The 18,668-nt window shown below is 43.0% G+C and overlaps 1 protein-coding gene across 2 annotated transcripts in view; it reads right to left on the bottom strand.

Annotated features, from left to right (window-relative positions):
- Positions 1-18,668, bottom strand: part of MYOF (myoferlin) — a 171,706-nt gene that overhangs the window by 30,808 nt on the left and 122,230 nt on the right. For both annotated transcript variants that reach the window (XM_025396191.1, XM_025396190.1), the window contains 10 exons: positions 18,391-18,499; positions 16,583-16,660; positions 14,421-14,602; positions 14,169-14,327; positions 13,953-14,051; positions 12,549-12,710; positions 10,361-10,526; positions 6,971-7,047; positions 3,301-3,312; positions 953-1,051 (listed from right to left, as the gene is read on the bottom strand). In XM_025396191.1, the coding sequence (XP_025251976.1) occupies positions 953-1,051; positions 3,301-3,312; positions 6,971-7,047; positions 10,361-10,526; positions 12,549-12,710; positions 13,953-14,051; positions 14,169-14,327; positions 14,421-14,602; positions 16,583-16,660; positions 18,391-18,499 (1,143 nt within the window). The remainder of the gene's footprint in view (positions 1-952; positions 1,052-3,300; positions 3,313-6,970; positions 7,048-10,360; positions 10,527-12,548; positions 12,711-13,952; positions 14,052-14,168; positions 14,328-14,420; positions 14,603-16,582; positions 16,661-18,390; positions 18,500-18,668) is intronic.

An 18,668-nucleotide genomic window follows, 5' to 3' on the forward strand; every position in this document is an offset into this window, starting at 1 on the left:
GAGGGAGGGAAGGAAGGAAGGAAGGAGGGAAGGAAGGGAGGGAAGGAAGGGAGGGAGGGAAGGAGGGAAGGAAGGGAGGGAGGGAGGGAGGAAAGGAAGGCAAGCAGGCAGGAGGAAAAGAAGGCAGGCAGGAAGGGAAGAGGGAGTGAGGGAGGATGGAGTATGAGGCTGATCCTTCAGCCCCGTTGGATCATTTTTCTGAATTAATGGTTATTTACATGCTAGTATTTCTTAGGCTACACTGAGAAATTATGACAATAACATGAAAAGGTGTGGGTTTTTTTTTGCTTTGATGGGGAAAATTATTTCAATGACCAGATATGTCTCATTCTAAAGTTTTTTTTCTCATATACATTGTTCTGAAAACTTTAGCACTGCTTCTACTTGAGTACCCTACAGGCTGAAAATTGAACGAAGAATTAGAAAATTCAAAACATGAACAGAAAGCTCAGAGCTAGTCAGCCATGCCTAGCTCAGTCGTTTGTCTTCCTCCCGTATACATGTTCTCATGGCTGTGATTTTATGCTGCATACATGTGACAGATTCAACTTTTCAGCTCGTGAAACCAATCCCTGTTCAAAGTACACAATGAAGCATGTTGACATCTTGTGTCATTCTGCAAATAGCACTAGGACTTCTGGGTTTTCCTGAGTCAAACTGGATCATCATGGCCTAATAAGCGTGGTGCCAGCCCATTCCCAACCATCTGCCAGATGCCTCCGAGCCCCAACGTGGCAGTCACGTAACCATAACTCAATAGCTGTCCTCAAGTCCCTGGAATCTTGGCAAAGCCAAAACTCGTGCGAGAGGGCTCTCTGGGAAGACAGAGGTTTTCCTGGCCCCTGCTCATTAGCACCCACCCAAGGGACCTTTTAGTCATCCTCTGAGCTCTGCCTGTGGCCAGTTTTAAAGGATGTCGATTCTCCACCCACAGCAGCATAGATCCAGGTACCTTGAGCTTGGAATAGCCTTTCTGAATATACTGTCCGCATTTTTCATGTTCCCCTGAGGAAGCATAAAATTTACTCCACCAGTCCATGATTTCTTCCTCCTAAAAACATGTCAAAATGGAAAAGTCTTTAGTGATGTCCTGGACTTCCAATCTATAAAGGAAAATGCATATTTAATAGTTAAGAAATAGGTTCTTCTGACCCTGTTATAGGTGAGATTATATGACTTTTGTTTACATGCACAATAGACAAAGCATTCACGATTCTTCTACTCAGACACTAGAGGTGAAATGACCATTCTTGGCCAGTGAAATGTGTTTGGCTATAGTCACACTAGATAATGTTCTTATGTCCTTTAGACACAATCTATTAATTTGTTGGTTTTTACATTTTTATTCTGTTGACTTGATATTTACATATACATATAAATTTAAAGAAAACCTCCAATATATGTTTTCTACTATCTCATTTTCTTAGCCCTTTTAGCCAGTAATGGCTTGTAATACAATACTCACTAGCTAAAAATTGGAAAAACTGGTTTTAATTCAAGTTCCTTCCTTTATGTTATAAGCCATACCCTTAAGTTACAAGCTGTACCGGCTTGGGCAAGTTGTTTAACATCTCTGAGCGTCAATTTCTTCATCCATTGAATGGAATAATAATACAATGGACAAAGCATTCATATACTGCCTTCATCCACCTGCCTCCATGTACCTCCAAAAGTTGTTCTGGAAATAGTAGGGGATCTTTAGGAGAAAGAGCTTTGAAAATTATAAAACGTGAAATGAAAGGAAGGGAGGCATGATGGTTCAGTTAGACCAGGGCTCCCGACCTATCCTAGGAGATTCTGATGCAATCAGTCGGGGGTGAGACCAGGGCATCCAATAAGCTTTCAGAAGTTCCCCAGGAGAGTCCAATGTGGAGACGGTGCTGGGAATCTCTGGTTTCAATGGGTGGTTCTTGGTTGGACAGAAGGGACAGCATGTCAGAGTCACTTGTGGAATATTGTCAAACTATATAGAAGACCTCCCACTCAGATTTATAACAAGAATAGATTCTTATCAGACCCACCCATTGCTTATTTTAACCTACCTTGGAAATAGTAACGCCAAAACAAAAACAAACAAAAAAACACAGAATGTCACCTGCAATAGCACCTCTTGGGGGAAAGGAAGAAGGGACAAGAAAGGCTACTTCTTTCTATTTTTTTATTTTTTTGAGATGGAGTCTCACTCTGTTGCCCAGGCTGGAGTGCAGTGGCATAATCTCAGCTCACTGCAACCTCTGCCTTCTGGGTTCAAGCGATTCTCCTGCCTCAGCCTCCTGAGTAGCTGGGACTACAGGCATATGCCACCATACCCAGCTACTTTTTGTATTTTCAGCAGAGACGGGGTTTCACCATATTGGCCAGCTGGTCTCGAACTCCTGACCTCGTAATCCGCCCGCCTCAGCCCCCCCAAAGTGCTGGGATTATGGGTGTGAGCCACTGCGCCCAGCCTTGAAAAGCTACTTCTTATTTGTGTTATATATTACATTATATGCTTCTTATTTTTGTGTGTGTGTGTGTGTGTGATGCATGTGTGTTACACATACTTACACAGAATTACTTCCCCTTTATGGGTCAGCAACCTACCCATGGATTTAGCTCTTTTTTTAAATTTTGACACACCATCTCGCTCTGTTGCCCAGGCTGGAGTACAGTGGTGCAATCTCAGCTCATTGCATTGCAACCTCCACCTCCCAGGTTCAAGCGATTCTTGTGCCTCAGCCTCCTGAAAAGCTGGGATTACAAGCACCCACCACCACCACCTGGTGAATGTTTGTATTTTCAGTAGAGACAGGGTTTCGTGTGTTGGCCAGGCTGATCTCAAACTCCTGGCCTCAAGTGATCTGCCTGCTTCAGCCTCCCAAAGTGCTGGGATTATAGGAGTGAGCCATTGGGCCCAGCCCCCCTAGATTTAGAAAAAACTATTCCCATAAAAATTCTGGGCAGAAAATACATGAATCCTTTTTTTTTTTTTTTTTTTTTTTTTTTTGAGATGGAGTTTTAAGCCCAGGCTGGAGTGCAACGGTGTGATCTCAGCTCACTGCAACCTCCGCCTCCCGGGTTCAAGCAATTCTCCTGCCTCAGCCTCCTGAGTAGCTGGGATTATAGGCATGCACCACCATGCCCGGCTAATTTTGTATTTTTAGTAGAGACAGGGTTTCTTTATGTTGGTCAGGCTGGTCTTGAACTCCTGACCTCAGGTGATCTGCCCGCCTTGGCCTCCCAAAGTTCTGGGATTACAGGCATGAGCCACCACGCCCGGTCCATGAATCTTAGATGTGGCAAAATGTATACCATAGTTACCTTTTCTGTCAGCTGCTCGTGCCCATGTCGGGTTAGGAAGAGGGCGAACCATATAATAGGTCACATAGATATGGAGACCCCAGGAATATGAGGTTTAAAGAGAAAGAAAGAAGGAAAAATTATTATTCATGCATGCCTTATATTATCAGCATTTTGATGAGTTATTTAAATTATTTAAATTTTTCTAAGTCAGGATGAGCCCACAACTGAACCCACTTTACTGGTTTCTTTTCTGAAAATATGCAAAAGGTTACACACAGTATTACAATGAAAGGTTTGGAAGTAGCCCCTTCTCTGCCCCCCCATCTCATGTTTTCGATGGAGTTAGACATTTCACAGCTCACACAGGAGCAGGGTATGGAGCTGCTCATCGCCCTGCTCCAGACCTTACATTCCGTTTAGTTCCTAAAATATATCTCCAAACTTGGTGTAATTCTCCTCCCCACAAAAAACTGTCCTGTCACAAGATATGTTTGACTGCAATGTTATCATGTAGGTACCCCCTCCACCATGCCTATGTTACAGCACCAAATAAATACTCATCCATCAAAGTTGCTCTAATATGAGGATGTGAAGTTTCCCATTGGCCAAATCCTTTCACGTGATTTTTTTCATAGAGAACCCACCCCGATCTAGGGCCCATCCAGGAGATGAGAGAATGAAGAACTGGGAAGTGGGGCCTGAATGTGGTCCTGGTATCTGTTGGGGCATTAGCCAAGCTCGTCCTCAGTGGCAGTTTAAAGACATGCTGACTAGACCCTTTTCTGAGATCCTAACTTTATGTTCATCCTAAAGGATCTTCCTCCCGCTGCCATGTGAGAGGCCATGGGGCTGCTTCCGTAGGTGCCCCTTGGTATTTTCTGGATTGATTTTTATTCAGCACAATGGAATTGCCAAGAGAGGCAGAGGGACAGACAGGCAATTCTTTCTATTAGATTCATACCAAAGCAAGATTTAAGGGTTAGATCATCACAGCTGAATTGAGATTTTGGAGAGAGTGATTTTATTTCCAAAGTACTCTTACATTCTCAATGGTTCCTGAAATCAGATTTTTAGAATGCGTTTGTTCGCAATTCAAACCATTTCAAGGAAAATAGCAGTTCATGATTTAAAAGACTTTTTTTTTTTTTAGACTAAGTTTTGCTCTTGTTGCTCAGGCTAGAGTGCAATGGCATGATCTCAGCTCCCTGCAACCTCTGTCTCCCAGGTTCAAGTGATTCTCCTGCTTCAGCTTCCCAAGTAGCTGGGATGACAGGCGCCCGCCACCATGCCCGGCTAATTTTTTGTATTTTTAGTAGAGACAGGGTTTCACCATGTTGGCCAGGCTGGTCGCAAACTCCTGACCTCAGGTGATCCAACTGCCAGCCTCCCAAAGTGCTGGAATTACAGGCGTGAGCAACCATGTCCGGCCTAAAAGGCATTATTTAAGACAAGTTGCTGATTTTAAACTTTAGGATTAGTATGGGATAATTTATTCATGCCTACACGATCATTAGTTCATGTGGAAAGGTAATGGAAGCAACTGATGTGACTTGCTTTATTATATCTAATAATAAACTTGCAATGGGAATCAAATAATTAAATGGCACAGAAGATTCTTCTTTTAGGCTTAAAACAATCACGTTTGTTTAAAGATCACTTTTCACTCCAAAATCTACTAATAGAAAGAGTTGTAAGAATAATTCAAGTTTTTAGGCCAAGGTCCCACAGCCCCAGGCAGCCTCATGCATTTGTTTATCATACATACATGCACTGTCGCTGGAGAAGCCATTTTGCTGAGTGCTGTTGACATACTGCTTAAGCACTGGAATTGGAAGGTAATTGTTGAGATGGCCATGTACGCATGTCCATGTTATTTGGCTAGCACTTGACCAATTTTCCCCAAAGACTTATTTCTCACTTTTCTTGAGATAGTGCTCAGTCCATTTGTTAAGAATTCCCATGGACATCACAGAGTAATGCCATGAGTTTCCGGAGTGTGACACTGTCACTCAAAGACACAGCCTCCAGCTCCCAGCAACAGCATAGTTATTTTTAAGGCATTCCCTCCATTTACCCAGACACAAGGCCTGGATTAAGTGGTAATACATGTGCATTACATGTACATTACATGTACATGTAATACAGGACATCCGCAAGCTTGTTATTGGCTCTTTCAAAGTGCAACTTTATTTGACTTTGTACAGATGTGCCATGTCTACTTTGATGAACAAGTGGACTCAGATTTTTAGAGATTTCAACCAGCCTTTCTTATCAACACAGTGTACCTCAACTAGATATTAGGAGAGCAGGCAGATTAAAGCAATTTACAATACAGTGGGAATGACTGATACTACCATCCCCAATCCTGCTATGTTGCAATGTTTAATTCTATGATGTAAACTGAACTTTCATAAAGTGTTGCTACAGTAACATAGTCACATTTCCTAACTATGGTTAAGAAGTGAATGAAAATACTGGCATAGATTGTTGACTTTATTCTTCTCCTGTTCCTCAGTTGTACTTAGGGCTACTGAGTACACTGAAGGCATGTAATAAGAATTGACTGATGATGAGAGATGGCAAACCTGGAGGCAGATTATACAGCAAGATCTTAAAATGTCTTTTTCTGGAGTAGTTGTAAAAATCTACAGAAAAGATCTGAAGTATATTAACTTCTGCCAAGGCTACTAGGCATATTATTAGGGATATTTGGGGTGGTTTACAAAGTGATCACAGTAGTTTTGGCCTATGGGATTGGAAATTTGATATTGTCGTTTGTGACTATGTAGGATTCCCAGAGAGTAGAATCAAACACACTCCTGCACAGTGCTGGCTGTGGAGACTATATTTTATACGGTCCAGTTGTCAGTGAGTTTAATGCAGTGGGAAGGAAGTAGATTTTTTTAAAGGCACTGTTTATGGACATAACATATTAAAGTGCAATCATGTGCATTTTTGGGCTAGTTTGCACATTAAAACATGCTGTGAATGTTCATCATAGATGCCAAGAGAAACAGGGAGATATTTGGTGTTTTCTTTTTTTCTGGGCTGAGACTTTTTCCGCCATTCCTTCATGTAGAAGTGGCTGGAATAGTTAATTTTAAAATAGGGCCTTGAGTGAATATTTCAACCAATTTCTTCACTTCAAAATGACAGTGAATATAAAAACCTGGGTGTCCCATATACTGATAAATATGGTCATTAGAAATTTTGAAACACTTCTGCTTTATATAGGGGGAAGAATCTGGTGTGTTGCGTGTTACCTCTGATCTAAATGTTGCAATGCTATAAATTTGCTTCTGACACTTCGCTTTCTAGCAAATGATCTTTCTCAGACTGTCTACACCTGTGGTTCTCAGACGTGCCCGCATATAAAATCATTCGAGGAAAGATTTAAAAACATACTGATGTCTAGGTCCCTCTCCCTCTTGGGAGGTGGGGCCTGGGCATGGGTTTTATTTTAAGTATTCTGGGTGACTTATTAGTGAGGGTTGAAGACTACTAGTCTACACAGTGTCATAACTGTTGATGAGTGCAAGATTTAGACTCTTGTCTGTACTCAGTCTTCAATAAATGGATTGGCTGATGATTATAATTGCAACAAATTGTTGTTTGACCGAATTCACCAAATGCTTAGACATCTGGAAGATAAAACTGACAGCATCCAATGATGAGCTCTGAAGCCTACCTTAGAAGCCAGTAATGGTTTGGTGTCTTCCATTTCGATAACGATGTCCCGGCATGGTGGGGCAGACAGAAGGGAGGCTGCAAGACAAATACTTTTTAAATTTAAGATACTTAGAGAAATATAGTGGCAAACATTCTACTCCAAGTTCAAGTTTAACAGCCATAGGGTGGCTGGTAGAGTTTATTCTTGGATGAGACTTACGGAATAGGGAAGACAACTCCTGAATGTAGAAAATAACCCAACAATCCATCACATTTCCCCAAATATAATATGGTTTTAGACATTTTCTAGGGGATATGTCCACACTGTTTTGTTTTAGATTAGTCCAGTGCCTATACAGAAAGTGCTCAAAAAAGAACTGTGTCAATATATGTCTTTAGAGGGTGCAGGAGTAGGGGTGGGGAACTATTTTTTATTTCAATAGCTTTTGGGGTACAAGAGGCTTTTGGTTACACAGACGAATTATATGGTGGAGAATTCTGAGATTGTAGTGCACCTGTCACCTGAGTAGTGTACAATATGCAGCCTTTTATCCCCCTCCCTCTTCTGAGTCTCCAATGTCCATTATACCACTGTGTATGCCTTTGTGTTCCCATAGCTTAGCTCCTACTTATAAGTGAGAACATACACACAGCCTACATCTGAAGGAGTCTTCTTTTCTTGAAATTTGTTCCTGAGACACAGAAAATAAATAAGAGAAAAATAAGAAAAAGAAGGGAAAGGAGGGGTGAGAGGCTAGGGGAAGGATAGCATTAGGAGAAATATCTAATGTGGATGACAGGTTAATGGGTGCAGCAAACCACCGTGGCACGTGTATACCTATGTAACAAACCTGCACGTTCTGCACATGTATCCCAGAACTTAAATTTAAAAAAAAAAGAAGAGAAAGGAAAGGAAAAGAAAAGCAGGGTGGACTGTTTTACATTTCAGGTCTGAGGTTGCACTGGCTTATTCAGCCCTTATTCCCAACAGCGTATATATAGGGAGAAGACACGTGCCCTGACTTTATGTACAATTCCCAAAATATCTGTGACTCAGGATTTGGGGGTTAGAGCATGGACTCAGTCGTCGTCCCTGGGCTTACTACATTTGATTCAGCTAAAGCGGGGGTACCAAAGCCTCACCCTGGGGTGGGGATAGGATGAGAGGTACATCTCCATTTATTGAAGAAGCATCGAACAGAAAGACATTTAACAGGAGGCCAGAACCGAGACAGAACAAACTCTGTCAAGCCGATAGAACTTTCTGTTTAACCCACTCTGGCAATTGACATACAGGACATAAAGGAGGAGAGGCAAGAAACCTTTTTTGGTACTTACCATGTGCTGGGCACTCAGCTAAACACTTTACTTACATGATCTCATTTCATACCTCAATAATCCTGTAGAATATGTGCCATTTTCCCCGTTTTAAAAATTTTAAAACAAACTGAAGCTAAGAGCAAGCAAGTCACTTGCTTCAGGTGAAACAATTAGTGGCAAGTTGGGGAGTAAGTAACCCAGGTCTGGCTGACTCCAAAGCTGTGTTTTAACCACCACACCAGAGCCTGGAGTAACCATCAGGGGGACACTGGGGAGGAGGGGAGACTGACATTTCCTGAGCATCGGTGATCTATCAGTTACTGTGTGAGGTAGTTTTAGATCTAGGTGGCATCCCTAGACCTGTAAGCAGTCTCTACACTTCCAAGATAGGCTCCCCTGCAGATCCTGACAACTGCACAGTACGGAACAAGACAACCAGAGGGCAGGGACACAGGAACACAACTGAACGCAAGCTCTTTCCTAGAGGATCAGTTCTCCACTTCACCCTCCTCATGAAAACAAAGCCCAAGGGACAGGAGAATGGTATTCTGTGCACTTCCAACATGAGGCCATTAACCTCTCATTGGTTTTATGAAAGGACCAGATTTTCCTTTTCTGGGGCTCTCTGAAACCTTGACCACACTCTACACTGATTACATGGAATCACTAGCCAGGCTATGTCTGCCCTGGACCTGGCCCACCCCTGAGCAATAGACACAAACAGATCCACGTAAGTGATTCTAGGGCCAGAGAAAGTGTGTAGCATTTGTACCCTCTGGATGATTTCATGTATTTGGACCAAAAAACCTTCTCTGATGAAAACAGTAAGAAAAAAAAAAGCCAGGAAAGTGGTTTCTCTCCATTTAGTAACCTTAAAATGAAACAATCCTGCAATTACAACAATCCTTGTTGTTATCAAAAATGCTGCTATTTTAGGCACCATCAATTCAGCATAAAATGTTTTACGTGGGACATTTCTTGATAAGCACATGTAGAGTTTTGCTTAAATGTGACTGTGGATTTTCTCCCTCTTCTCTGAATCAGGGATCCAGGATGCTCACACCTACACAGCAGATGAGTTTCAGAGGCTCTGTAAAATCAATACCAACCCTTATGAAAGTTTTAATAGAACCAGTTAGTGACACAGCTGCTTAAATAGAAGACATCTGCTTCAGTCTTGAAGCCACCAAGGATCAGCTGAATGAGGCTGTTCCAGCCCTCCCACGGTGTCTAATTTATGAGGCCAGGGGCCCTGGGATCTCTTGCACTGATGCAATATAGCCCCCAGCCCCTAACACAGTCCCTAGCACATGGTAAGCTAAAAGCAAGTAACTATTGAATGGGTAATTGCAAAATGCTGTATCACTAGCTATTATTTATTATGGAAATCTAAAGTAAGTATTATGCCCTGCTCTGTCATTTACATATTAATTATATGTGATAATGAGGTAGGCCAACAGATGGAAAGCAATCTGAAATAAAATCTCCTCCTCTGTCAATGTTCATGGAGTCAGGGAGCTTCCTGTTTTCCCCATCAAGGTATTTATCACACTGGACTGCAACTGCACACTTCCTCGTTTGCCTTCCCCGCTGGACTCTTGCTTTGTGAGGGGGGAACACGGCTGTCTTGGTCCCCACTGTCCCCAGGTATCTAGAAGAGCACGTGGCCGTCAATGAGTGCTTCCTAACCATTCAGTGAAAGGTGGAGGAAATGGCTTCATCCCCATCACTGATGTGGGAACAGCTCTCCCTGCTTTGCTAGCTGCTTGTTGAAAAGTAAATAGGGAACATTCATGAGCACTTAACACTTCGTCAGAAGAAGTCTTACATTCATCCGGGAGCCGGATGCTTCAGAGAGGAATCCCTGGAGCACGCCACCCACCCCTAAAACGAGGCCGAGATTCCAGCCCAGCTCTGCCACTTACGAATGATAGAACCTTAGGAAAGTGACATAACACACCGCAACTCAGTTTGCTCATCTGTAAAATGTAGCTAATGAATCCAGGACTTACCTTGAGAACGTTTGTAAAGAGTACATCAGAGTCATGCATGAAAAGCCCCTAGACTTCCGCACAGACTTGCACGTTACCTTTGAGCTGTGGGACGATGTCCTCTTTCCCTGCATACGGGTCGCAGCGAAAGCGGTCCAGGCGCTCGATGGTGCACTGGCCGACGACAGGCTTCCGCCCAAACTGCCTGTGGTCGATGACCTTGATCACCAGTGGGGGCATGTACAATTCCTCCTTGGGCAAGAACTGGGGGGTCACAAAGGTAGGTTTCATTTCTCTTTACGAGACCAGACAAGGGCAGCTTTGAGAAAAATTCCCCTGATGGACCAGTCCAGATTCTCTCTGCCACATAGCCCAGAGGACTCACAATAGTTACTCATGTGCTAGGCAAGGAGCTCAGGGCTTAAGAGCGTGAGCTGTCAGCCAGACTGCCTGGATCAAATCCTGGCACTGCCACCATGAACCACCTGGCTAACTCTTCCATGCCTCCATTATTTCATGAGTAATAGTAAAATTGTTGAATTCTATGTGAAGAGTACTAGTACCTGTTCCATGCTGCGTCCCGTAAGTGTGGAATCACTGACGCATGCTCTTTCCTCTCAGTCACTGCCCTGTACTCTTCCCTGTGCTCTGCTTCCTGGGAGGGGACATGTGCAAGGCTAACAAGCCCAGGGCTTTGGTCATCTACTAGCCAAGTTCTGAGCAGACTTTAGAAATGGTCAAGACAAAACTGAACTTCTAAGGGAAATAACTGTGGCTGAGACTCTTTTCGCCCTGGAAATTCCGTGCAGAAATGGATTGCTACTTTTTCCTCGACTCCCCCTGGCTCCCTCTCATGGAATTTGGTGGCTTTGGTGACAATGCCTGATTGGGGAAGCATGAGCTGACCTGGGGGCCCATTTGGTATGTGGTTCAGGTGAACTTCTATCTCTGGCTTCACACAGGAGTGGAAGCTGGGGTCACCTGAGTGATTTTTCTCTTCTCTGCTGACCAAGGCTAGATTCTAGACTAGAACTTGGAAGGTGGGGGAGGTGTGGGGAGTAGACAAGGATAGGGGAGTGGCCCAGGGGCAACCACTTTGGGACCCTGACTGGAAGCATCCTGGTGGCTCACTGTCGCATGATAGGGAGGAGAGCATGGGCTTTGGGGTTGGAAGGACCTATGTGCAGACTCTGGCCACTCACTTGCTAGCGACGTCCCCTTGTGTAAATTCATTACCTCTTGGTTTTCCCCAAAGTGGGCATAAGAGAGGTGAAAATGTTCAGCCCGCAGGATTAAAGACGAGGTGTACTGAGTAAGAATGCACCAAGCCCTGTGCTGCAGCTGTCACTGTAGTTAGGACACAGTCACTGCGATATAGAAGGCATGGCCTAACACTATGACACCGGATAAATCATTTCCCCTCTTTAGGCCTCAGTTTCCTCCTCTGTAAAATAAGAGGTTAAAGCATGTGACCCTAGAGTTCAAGAGCACTGTATTGGAGACATCAAGGTCAGGAAAACGACTCGGGTGGGGAAAGGAATGGGATGGTTGTAGGTCTTCCAACACTTCAAGGTAAGGAACTGTCTTTATTTCACCTCTTTATATAATAGAGTAAAAAAGAATTTTTTTTTTTAAAGTTAAGAAATTAACTTCTTTAAAAATGAAAAGACTGGGTGACCTGTTCTTGCCCCAGGTATTATGGGGTCAGTGATGCTGTGAACTGGATCCAATGCTCTCACATCTTTAACAACCAGAGGGTAGCCTCAATGGACCAAAAAAGGTGCCATCCCAGGGGCACCTGGAGGTGGGGCACAGTTACGGGCTGCCAGGGTCATGGCCCCATCGCCCCATATACCTTCCTGCACAGCCGCCCCTTCCTCAGACAACCAGTCCTTATCCAGAGGGTTCTGGTCCATGCACGGCTGTGGTGGGGGACGGGTGGGTGGTATATCTGGTCCATGCATGACTGGGGGTTAATATTCTGCCTTCATGGGGTTGACCAACAGCCTGTAACAGATAGCTGAATAGATGGAAAGTTTACCAGAGAAATAAATACATATTGCTCACAGATATTTCTGTGCCACTGGAGTTGCTTTGAAGCTTTAAGAAAGCATTGCCACAGTGCGAGAATTTAAGGGGAAACAGTCATTGACAAGCTGAATATAAGGCAGGGTTTTTGTATTTGTCAGATTTTGGAAATAAACTGTGTGTGTTTGCATGTGTGTGTGAGGCACAGACTTTCATATTTCAGCGCACATGGGTGATTACAGAGAATCGATACTGTACCACTTTCATGAAGAGAACAGAACTTGGAAAGTTGGGTGTCTTCTTAAGGTTTTTGATCACCACTGATTCCACCCTTTCTCCTCCACACTCCACAACAAGACTGGGGGATGTGATAGAAGCCATCTGGAAGTTTTTCATATTTCTTAAGCCCCAAGCTAGAATCTAAGAAAACAATTTAAAGAGAGGAGAAGGTAACCCAGCACTTTAAAAATAACACTCAAAAGTAAAAATTCTGTCTTAACTACTGGCAAAGTCTTTACGATTAATTTGAACATTATCCTTGTAAGCTTATAGGTCATGCAAAGAAAGTGGTCTTGCCCCTTTCTTTCTCCTGCCTGAGCCCCTAAAAAAGCAATGCAGTTAAGAGTGTAGGAATCAAATCCTGGCTGTGCCATCTAGTAGCTGTGTCAGCACTGACAAGGTAACTCACCTCTCTATGACTCATCTACAAACAAGACTGATTGTGTTATCTGTCATGGGGTTATTCTGATGATCACCTATAAACTTCTTTGTTTTTTCTTTTTTGAGACACAGTCTCACTCTGTCACCCAGGCTGGAGTGCAATAGTACGAACTAGGGTCACTGCAACCTCTACCCTACCCTGAGTTCAAGCGATTTTTGTGTCTCAGCCTCCCAAGTAGCTGGGATTACAGGCATGTGCCACCACGCCTAGCTAATTTTTGTATTTTTAGTAGAGGCAGGGTTTCACCATGTTGGCCAGGCTGGCCTCGAACTCCTGACTTCAAGTGATCCGCCTGCCTTGGCCTCCCAAAGTGCTGGAATTACAGGCGTGAGCCACTGCACCCAGCCCACCTGTAAACTTCTTAACACGGTGCCTGACATGCAAGCATTTCGAAGTGATAGCTTCAGCCTTTGAGAACTCTTAGCAAGACAGCCAGAAAAGGGAAATGTTGGGGTGTTAACAGCTGCTTGACTGGACAGGGGAAAGTCTTGAAAGTGGGCCAGACACTGTCTATCAAGCCACCTGGTTGGGGTCATCAGCTTGTATCTGACATGTCAACATTGCTAACATCGCTCACTGCTCCCATTCAACTTCCATCTCTGCCTCCTTGCCATGCCCCCATCTCTTGGCATATACACCGTCATTCCCTTCTGGTCCATCTTCCCTCTCCCAGTTCTCCAGTTGACCTGAAAAACTCAGAAACCTGCTGGCTCCCAGTAAATGCGGAGTTTAGATGCCCTCAGGAATGTTAGAATTGACCTCTCCTTGTTGCCTCAGCAAGCCTTCTACTCCCATGAATATCTCCAGTTTTTGGACAAGTTGTAAAGGAAGTTGGAGATAGCAAGAAAATACGCAGCAGGATTCTATTTTCTATACAAAAGATTCCTGCTCTGCAGTCACATCCGTTTGATTTGATGAGTAACACGTGGGGAGCCGCATACCTCAATGGCAGTGAGCTGGACCACAGGCCTGATCCCCTGGGGGACCATGTATAGATTTGGTGCCCTTTGAGGGGGAAGAATGGGAAGGTTGGAGCCATCCTGTGAAACAAACATGGGTATGTCAATGACTCACTTTAGTTCAAGCAAACAGTGCCTAGAATTAACATGCATTTTAAGCAGTTGACAGAATACATGAGGAAGAACACAGTGATGTACCTTGCCCCTCAGAATCAGCTCTGCAGTTACAAGAACTTCCCCGCAGGCTTTGTCTCCATTCATTACCGGGTGCCACAGAAGTTTGGGTGTGATGTCCATTTCTGAGTTCAGTTTCACCAGAGGAGAGAAAATGCTTCGTCCTAAAAATTCATCTTTGCCCTAGAGAAACAAAGTGATCCTTAAATTCCCCAACATTCATCCCTTCAAATCTCCATCATCCCCAAGTTATCTTAGAAATTCTAAATGACCTACCACTTGGTCATTGTCAAAAAGTTCCATGATAACTTTGGGTGGATTCTGCAGAACTGTTTGGGGTTCCCCATAGATTTCAACTTCATCAAATATAATTGTTTGGTCCCATGTGGGATTCAGGGTTGAATGGATGATCTCAGTGGTTTTGCTCCGATGAAGGAAACAGACATGAGCATATGGATCTAAAACAGAAAAAGAGAATAACAACGGGGTCATGGCTAAAATCTAACTCCCCAGAACCACTCACTGCAACCATATCCTTTTCCTCTGGATATAATGACAGTGGGCTCTCACCACCTGCCTGGAGACAGGGTTTCTAGGGAGCAGGGAGTTCCCCATGGAAGGTTCTGGCACTGCAGCAGAGGCACCTGAAGCGAGACCCTGATGTGTACTGAGAGGTCTGTCTTTGGAATATGTCACCACCAAGGTTAATGGGGCCCACAGTTTTTCTCTGCAAGAGTACTGCACTCATGGTTGAGTGAGGCTCTGCAGTCAGATACACTTGGGGTCCACACCCACCCTTCACCCCTGCTGCGTAACTTTGAGGGAAAAAATAATCTTCCTAAACGTTGATCCCTTCCTCCATGCAATGAAAGTAATATCTGCTTCACAGTGTTGAGAGGACGAAATGATATAAGGAATGTTAGCTACTTGGGACAGAGCCTGTCCTATAGGAAGTATTTGATAAATGCTAGTTTTTATTATAGTTGTTTCTAATGTTGATGGTAATCCATTCATTCAGCAAATATTTATTGAGTTCCAGGTCTCAAGAGTACAACAGTAACAGGAAAAGCTCAGATGCTCATAGAGTTTACAATCTATGACAGCAGAAAACTTTGTCTCACTATACTTAAGAATGGAGAGAAAGCAATATTATGCATGGAGAAATAATCCATGTTCTCCTCCATGCTAAATAATTTCATCAAACCTTTTTGCAGTTGCCTGGGGGCTGACCTATCTGAAAAATAACACAGTATCTAGCCTGAAACTTTTGTATAAGCCAAAAGTGCTTGGTTTCTAGCAGGGGAGCCATCATATGAACCCTTTGCTTTATGCCCTGATGATAATTCTTCTATCTCCAAAACTGCAAGGAATGTGCTTAGAGTTTTAGGAAGCTTTAGTCAAGAATTTTGGAAAGTTTTTTTTTTTTTTTTTTTTTAAACTTTCAGTGATAGAGTGCCCCCTGGTGGAAAATATTTGAAAATGTCTTCAAAGACCCTGTTGGAGATGTATATCGCAGGGATAACCTTGAATCTGGTCAAATTTGTAAGAAAAGGAAACCATTCACAAATATTGGTAAATATTAGTGCTTGGAACACGCTTCAAAATTGATGCGAGCACATGAGATTGTCAGTCAAATGCTTTAACACACTTCCTGTTTGGAAGAAAAAGTACAGCTCGCCGCCAGCACTCATTTCTCGGGGCAAACGGGAAATGGGTTAAGAGGTGTTTTCATAGAAGGCCCAGGGAAACTCTGCTGGGCTTTGAGTCCCGAAGTGGAATGTTCCTCAGATAGCCTGAACTATCCATGGTTCAGCAGAAAGGACTGAAATCCCCAGACAGGCCTGTTCTCCCCTCCTCCCCCGTCCCTTGCCAATAGCCTTCCTCTCAGAACCAGTCCAAAGCAACAAAAGCAGCTGGGTGTCAGTGCAAGAGATGACAAAGCCTCATGGTTTTGTGTTATTGAGAATGTGGGGAGCAGGCAGAGGAGAAGGTTAAAATGTACTCCAAACTGCTCAAAGCCTGGTGCTGTAGGCAAATGGGCAAACTTGTCATCTTTTTGATACCTTGAGAGAGCCTACAAAAAAACTTAAAGGATCTTAACTTACCAATCAACCCGAGGGTCCAGGGATGAAAACGCAGCCATGTATATAAACAGAGATGAGAAATCACTTTCTCAGTGCTTCTTATTACTTAATCAATTAATATCTATTAGTATCAAAAGTATCTTCTGTGTATCACTAGCACCCAGCAATGGTGTCTAAAGCATTCCGTGATAATTTATCTAATCACTGAGCAGTTTGCTTCAAGCATGCAAAAATAATCTCAACATGTAAAGGGTTTTTGTTGTTAGAAATGACAAAAAGCATTCACTTGAAACACAGAAGCAAAACAGCATGCTATGTAATCATGCGTAGCATGGAGATTTTTTTTTCCTTTACCTGAAAAGCTATCCTTGTCTAAAGCCAGGAGGTTTCTGGCTTGATAGACATAGCAGCGCAGATGGTAGATGTAGACTCCTAAAAAAACAGGATGAAGATTACTTACAAGAAACGTAACACTGTAAACTGCTATTTTACTGGAATATTTGGAAAAAATACATGTTTCTGATAAATGGGTCACTTGACTCTATTATAGTTCCCCACAGCAAAGAGCACATAGAATAGTGATGATGTGGCCTCCCAAAGTAGTTCTATTTCCTGTAAAATGAAACTTATTTTTTAGGCTGGGTGCGGTTGCTCATGCCTGTAATCCCAGCATTTTGGGAGGCTGAGGCAGGCGGACTGTTTGAGGCCAGGAGTTAGGAGACCAGCCTGGTCAATATGGCAAAACCTTGTCTCTACTAAAAATACAAAAATTAGCTGGGTGTGGTGGTGCACGTCTGTAATCCTAGCTACTCGGGAGGCTGAGGCACGAGAATCACTTGAACCCTGGAGACGGAGGTTTCAGTGAGCTGAGATCACACCACTACATTCCAGCCTGGGCAACAGAGTGAGACTCGGTCTTAAAAACAAAAATTCTATTTAAAAAAAATACTATAGTAAGCTCAATGCAAAGTGTATCAATCAGGAAAACATTACCTCTGTCATAAACTAACTGAATTTAGGGTACTACTTATTATCACAGACCTTTACAATGAAACTGGGTCTCCAGCAATTATAGAAATAGAGCTTTCTATACTACTTCAGCATCAGATCTGGGAAACAATTATCATCTAAAAGATTCTTTGACATTTCAAAATATTCATACTCCTTTTATTATTATATTCTCTCTGTCTCTCTATCACACACACATTCGCTCTGTTTCTTTCTCTCTTTCTCTCTCTCTCTTTGTGAGATAGCGGAGCATTATGATTCCGTGCACAGATTCTGGGAGCTCTACGACCTGAGTTCAAATCTCTCTAGTGCTCATAAGCCATAAGACTTTGGGCAAGTAATTTAATCTTCCTGTACCTTGGTTCCTTCTTCTGTATAATGGGGACAATAATAACATCTACCTTATAGGGTTGTTATGAGGATTAAAAAGTTATAATATGTACAGTTCCTAGCCCATTTTAAGACCTATATAAGCATTTGCTAATATTATTGTAGAGCAGGTCTGTCTCATTCCAAAAATCCTGAAGGTTATTATTGAAACCAACCATGATTTAAATTTTTGTGCCTTTTTTCCTAGTTAAAAATTTCAGTTTTGGGGGGCTTACTAGACAGAATAAGCACATACGAGACAGACTGTTAAAATCAGTGATTTGACCACCCTTCACCTTATCTATGATATGGTTTTCAACTGCATTTTTAAAAACCCATTTCATCAAGGATGAAAATGAAAGTCATGTTTGCATGAAGAGATTTTAAAAATCATATTCGGTGATTTGAAGAGTTTTCTTAAGATCAAAGTTACAGAAGTGGAATTCACAAAGTCATGTTTAAAATTCACTGCTGGCCAGGTGTGGTGGCTCACGCCTATAATCCCAGCACTCTGAGAGTCTGAGATGGGTCTTGAGAGGTCAGGAGGTCAAGACCAGCCTGGCTAACATGGAGAAGATGCAAAAATACAAAAAATTAGCTGGGCATGATGACGTGTGCCTGTAGTCCCAGCTACTCAGGAGGCTGAGGCAGAAGAATCGCTTGAACCTGGGAGGTTGCAGCGAGCCGATATCGCACCACTGCACTCCAGCCCGGGTGATAGGGCCAGACTCAGTCTCAAAAAATAAGTAAATAAATAAATAAAATTAAAATAAAATAAAACTCACTGTCAAAATTGCAGGAAACAATGGGGGTGTTTGCTCCAAACACAGTGGTGGCGCTGTGCTTCTGTTTCTCCAGGCTCTTCTCATCCCCATCTTCTGTAGTGTCTGCCCCCTAAAGTCAATTAACAGAGTCAATTAGCAGATAAGTCAATAAACACTGCCTAAAAGCAGTCCAACCAACCAACAGGCAAGAATCACAAACAAATGGAATTCTAGCTTTTAAAAGATGTTATCGTGCAAACATCCCATTTTTTAAAAGACGAGTAAGTCCCAGGATAGCA

This window comes from Theropithecus gelada, chromosome 9 (assembly GCF_003255815.1).
Source record: "Theropithecus gelada isolate Dixy chromosome 9, Tgel_1.0, whole genome shotgun sequence".
Taxonomy (NCBI): Eukaryota; Metazoa; Chordata; class Mammalia; order Primates; family Cercopithecidae; genus Theropithecus; species Theropithecus gelada.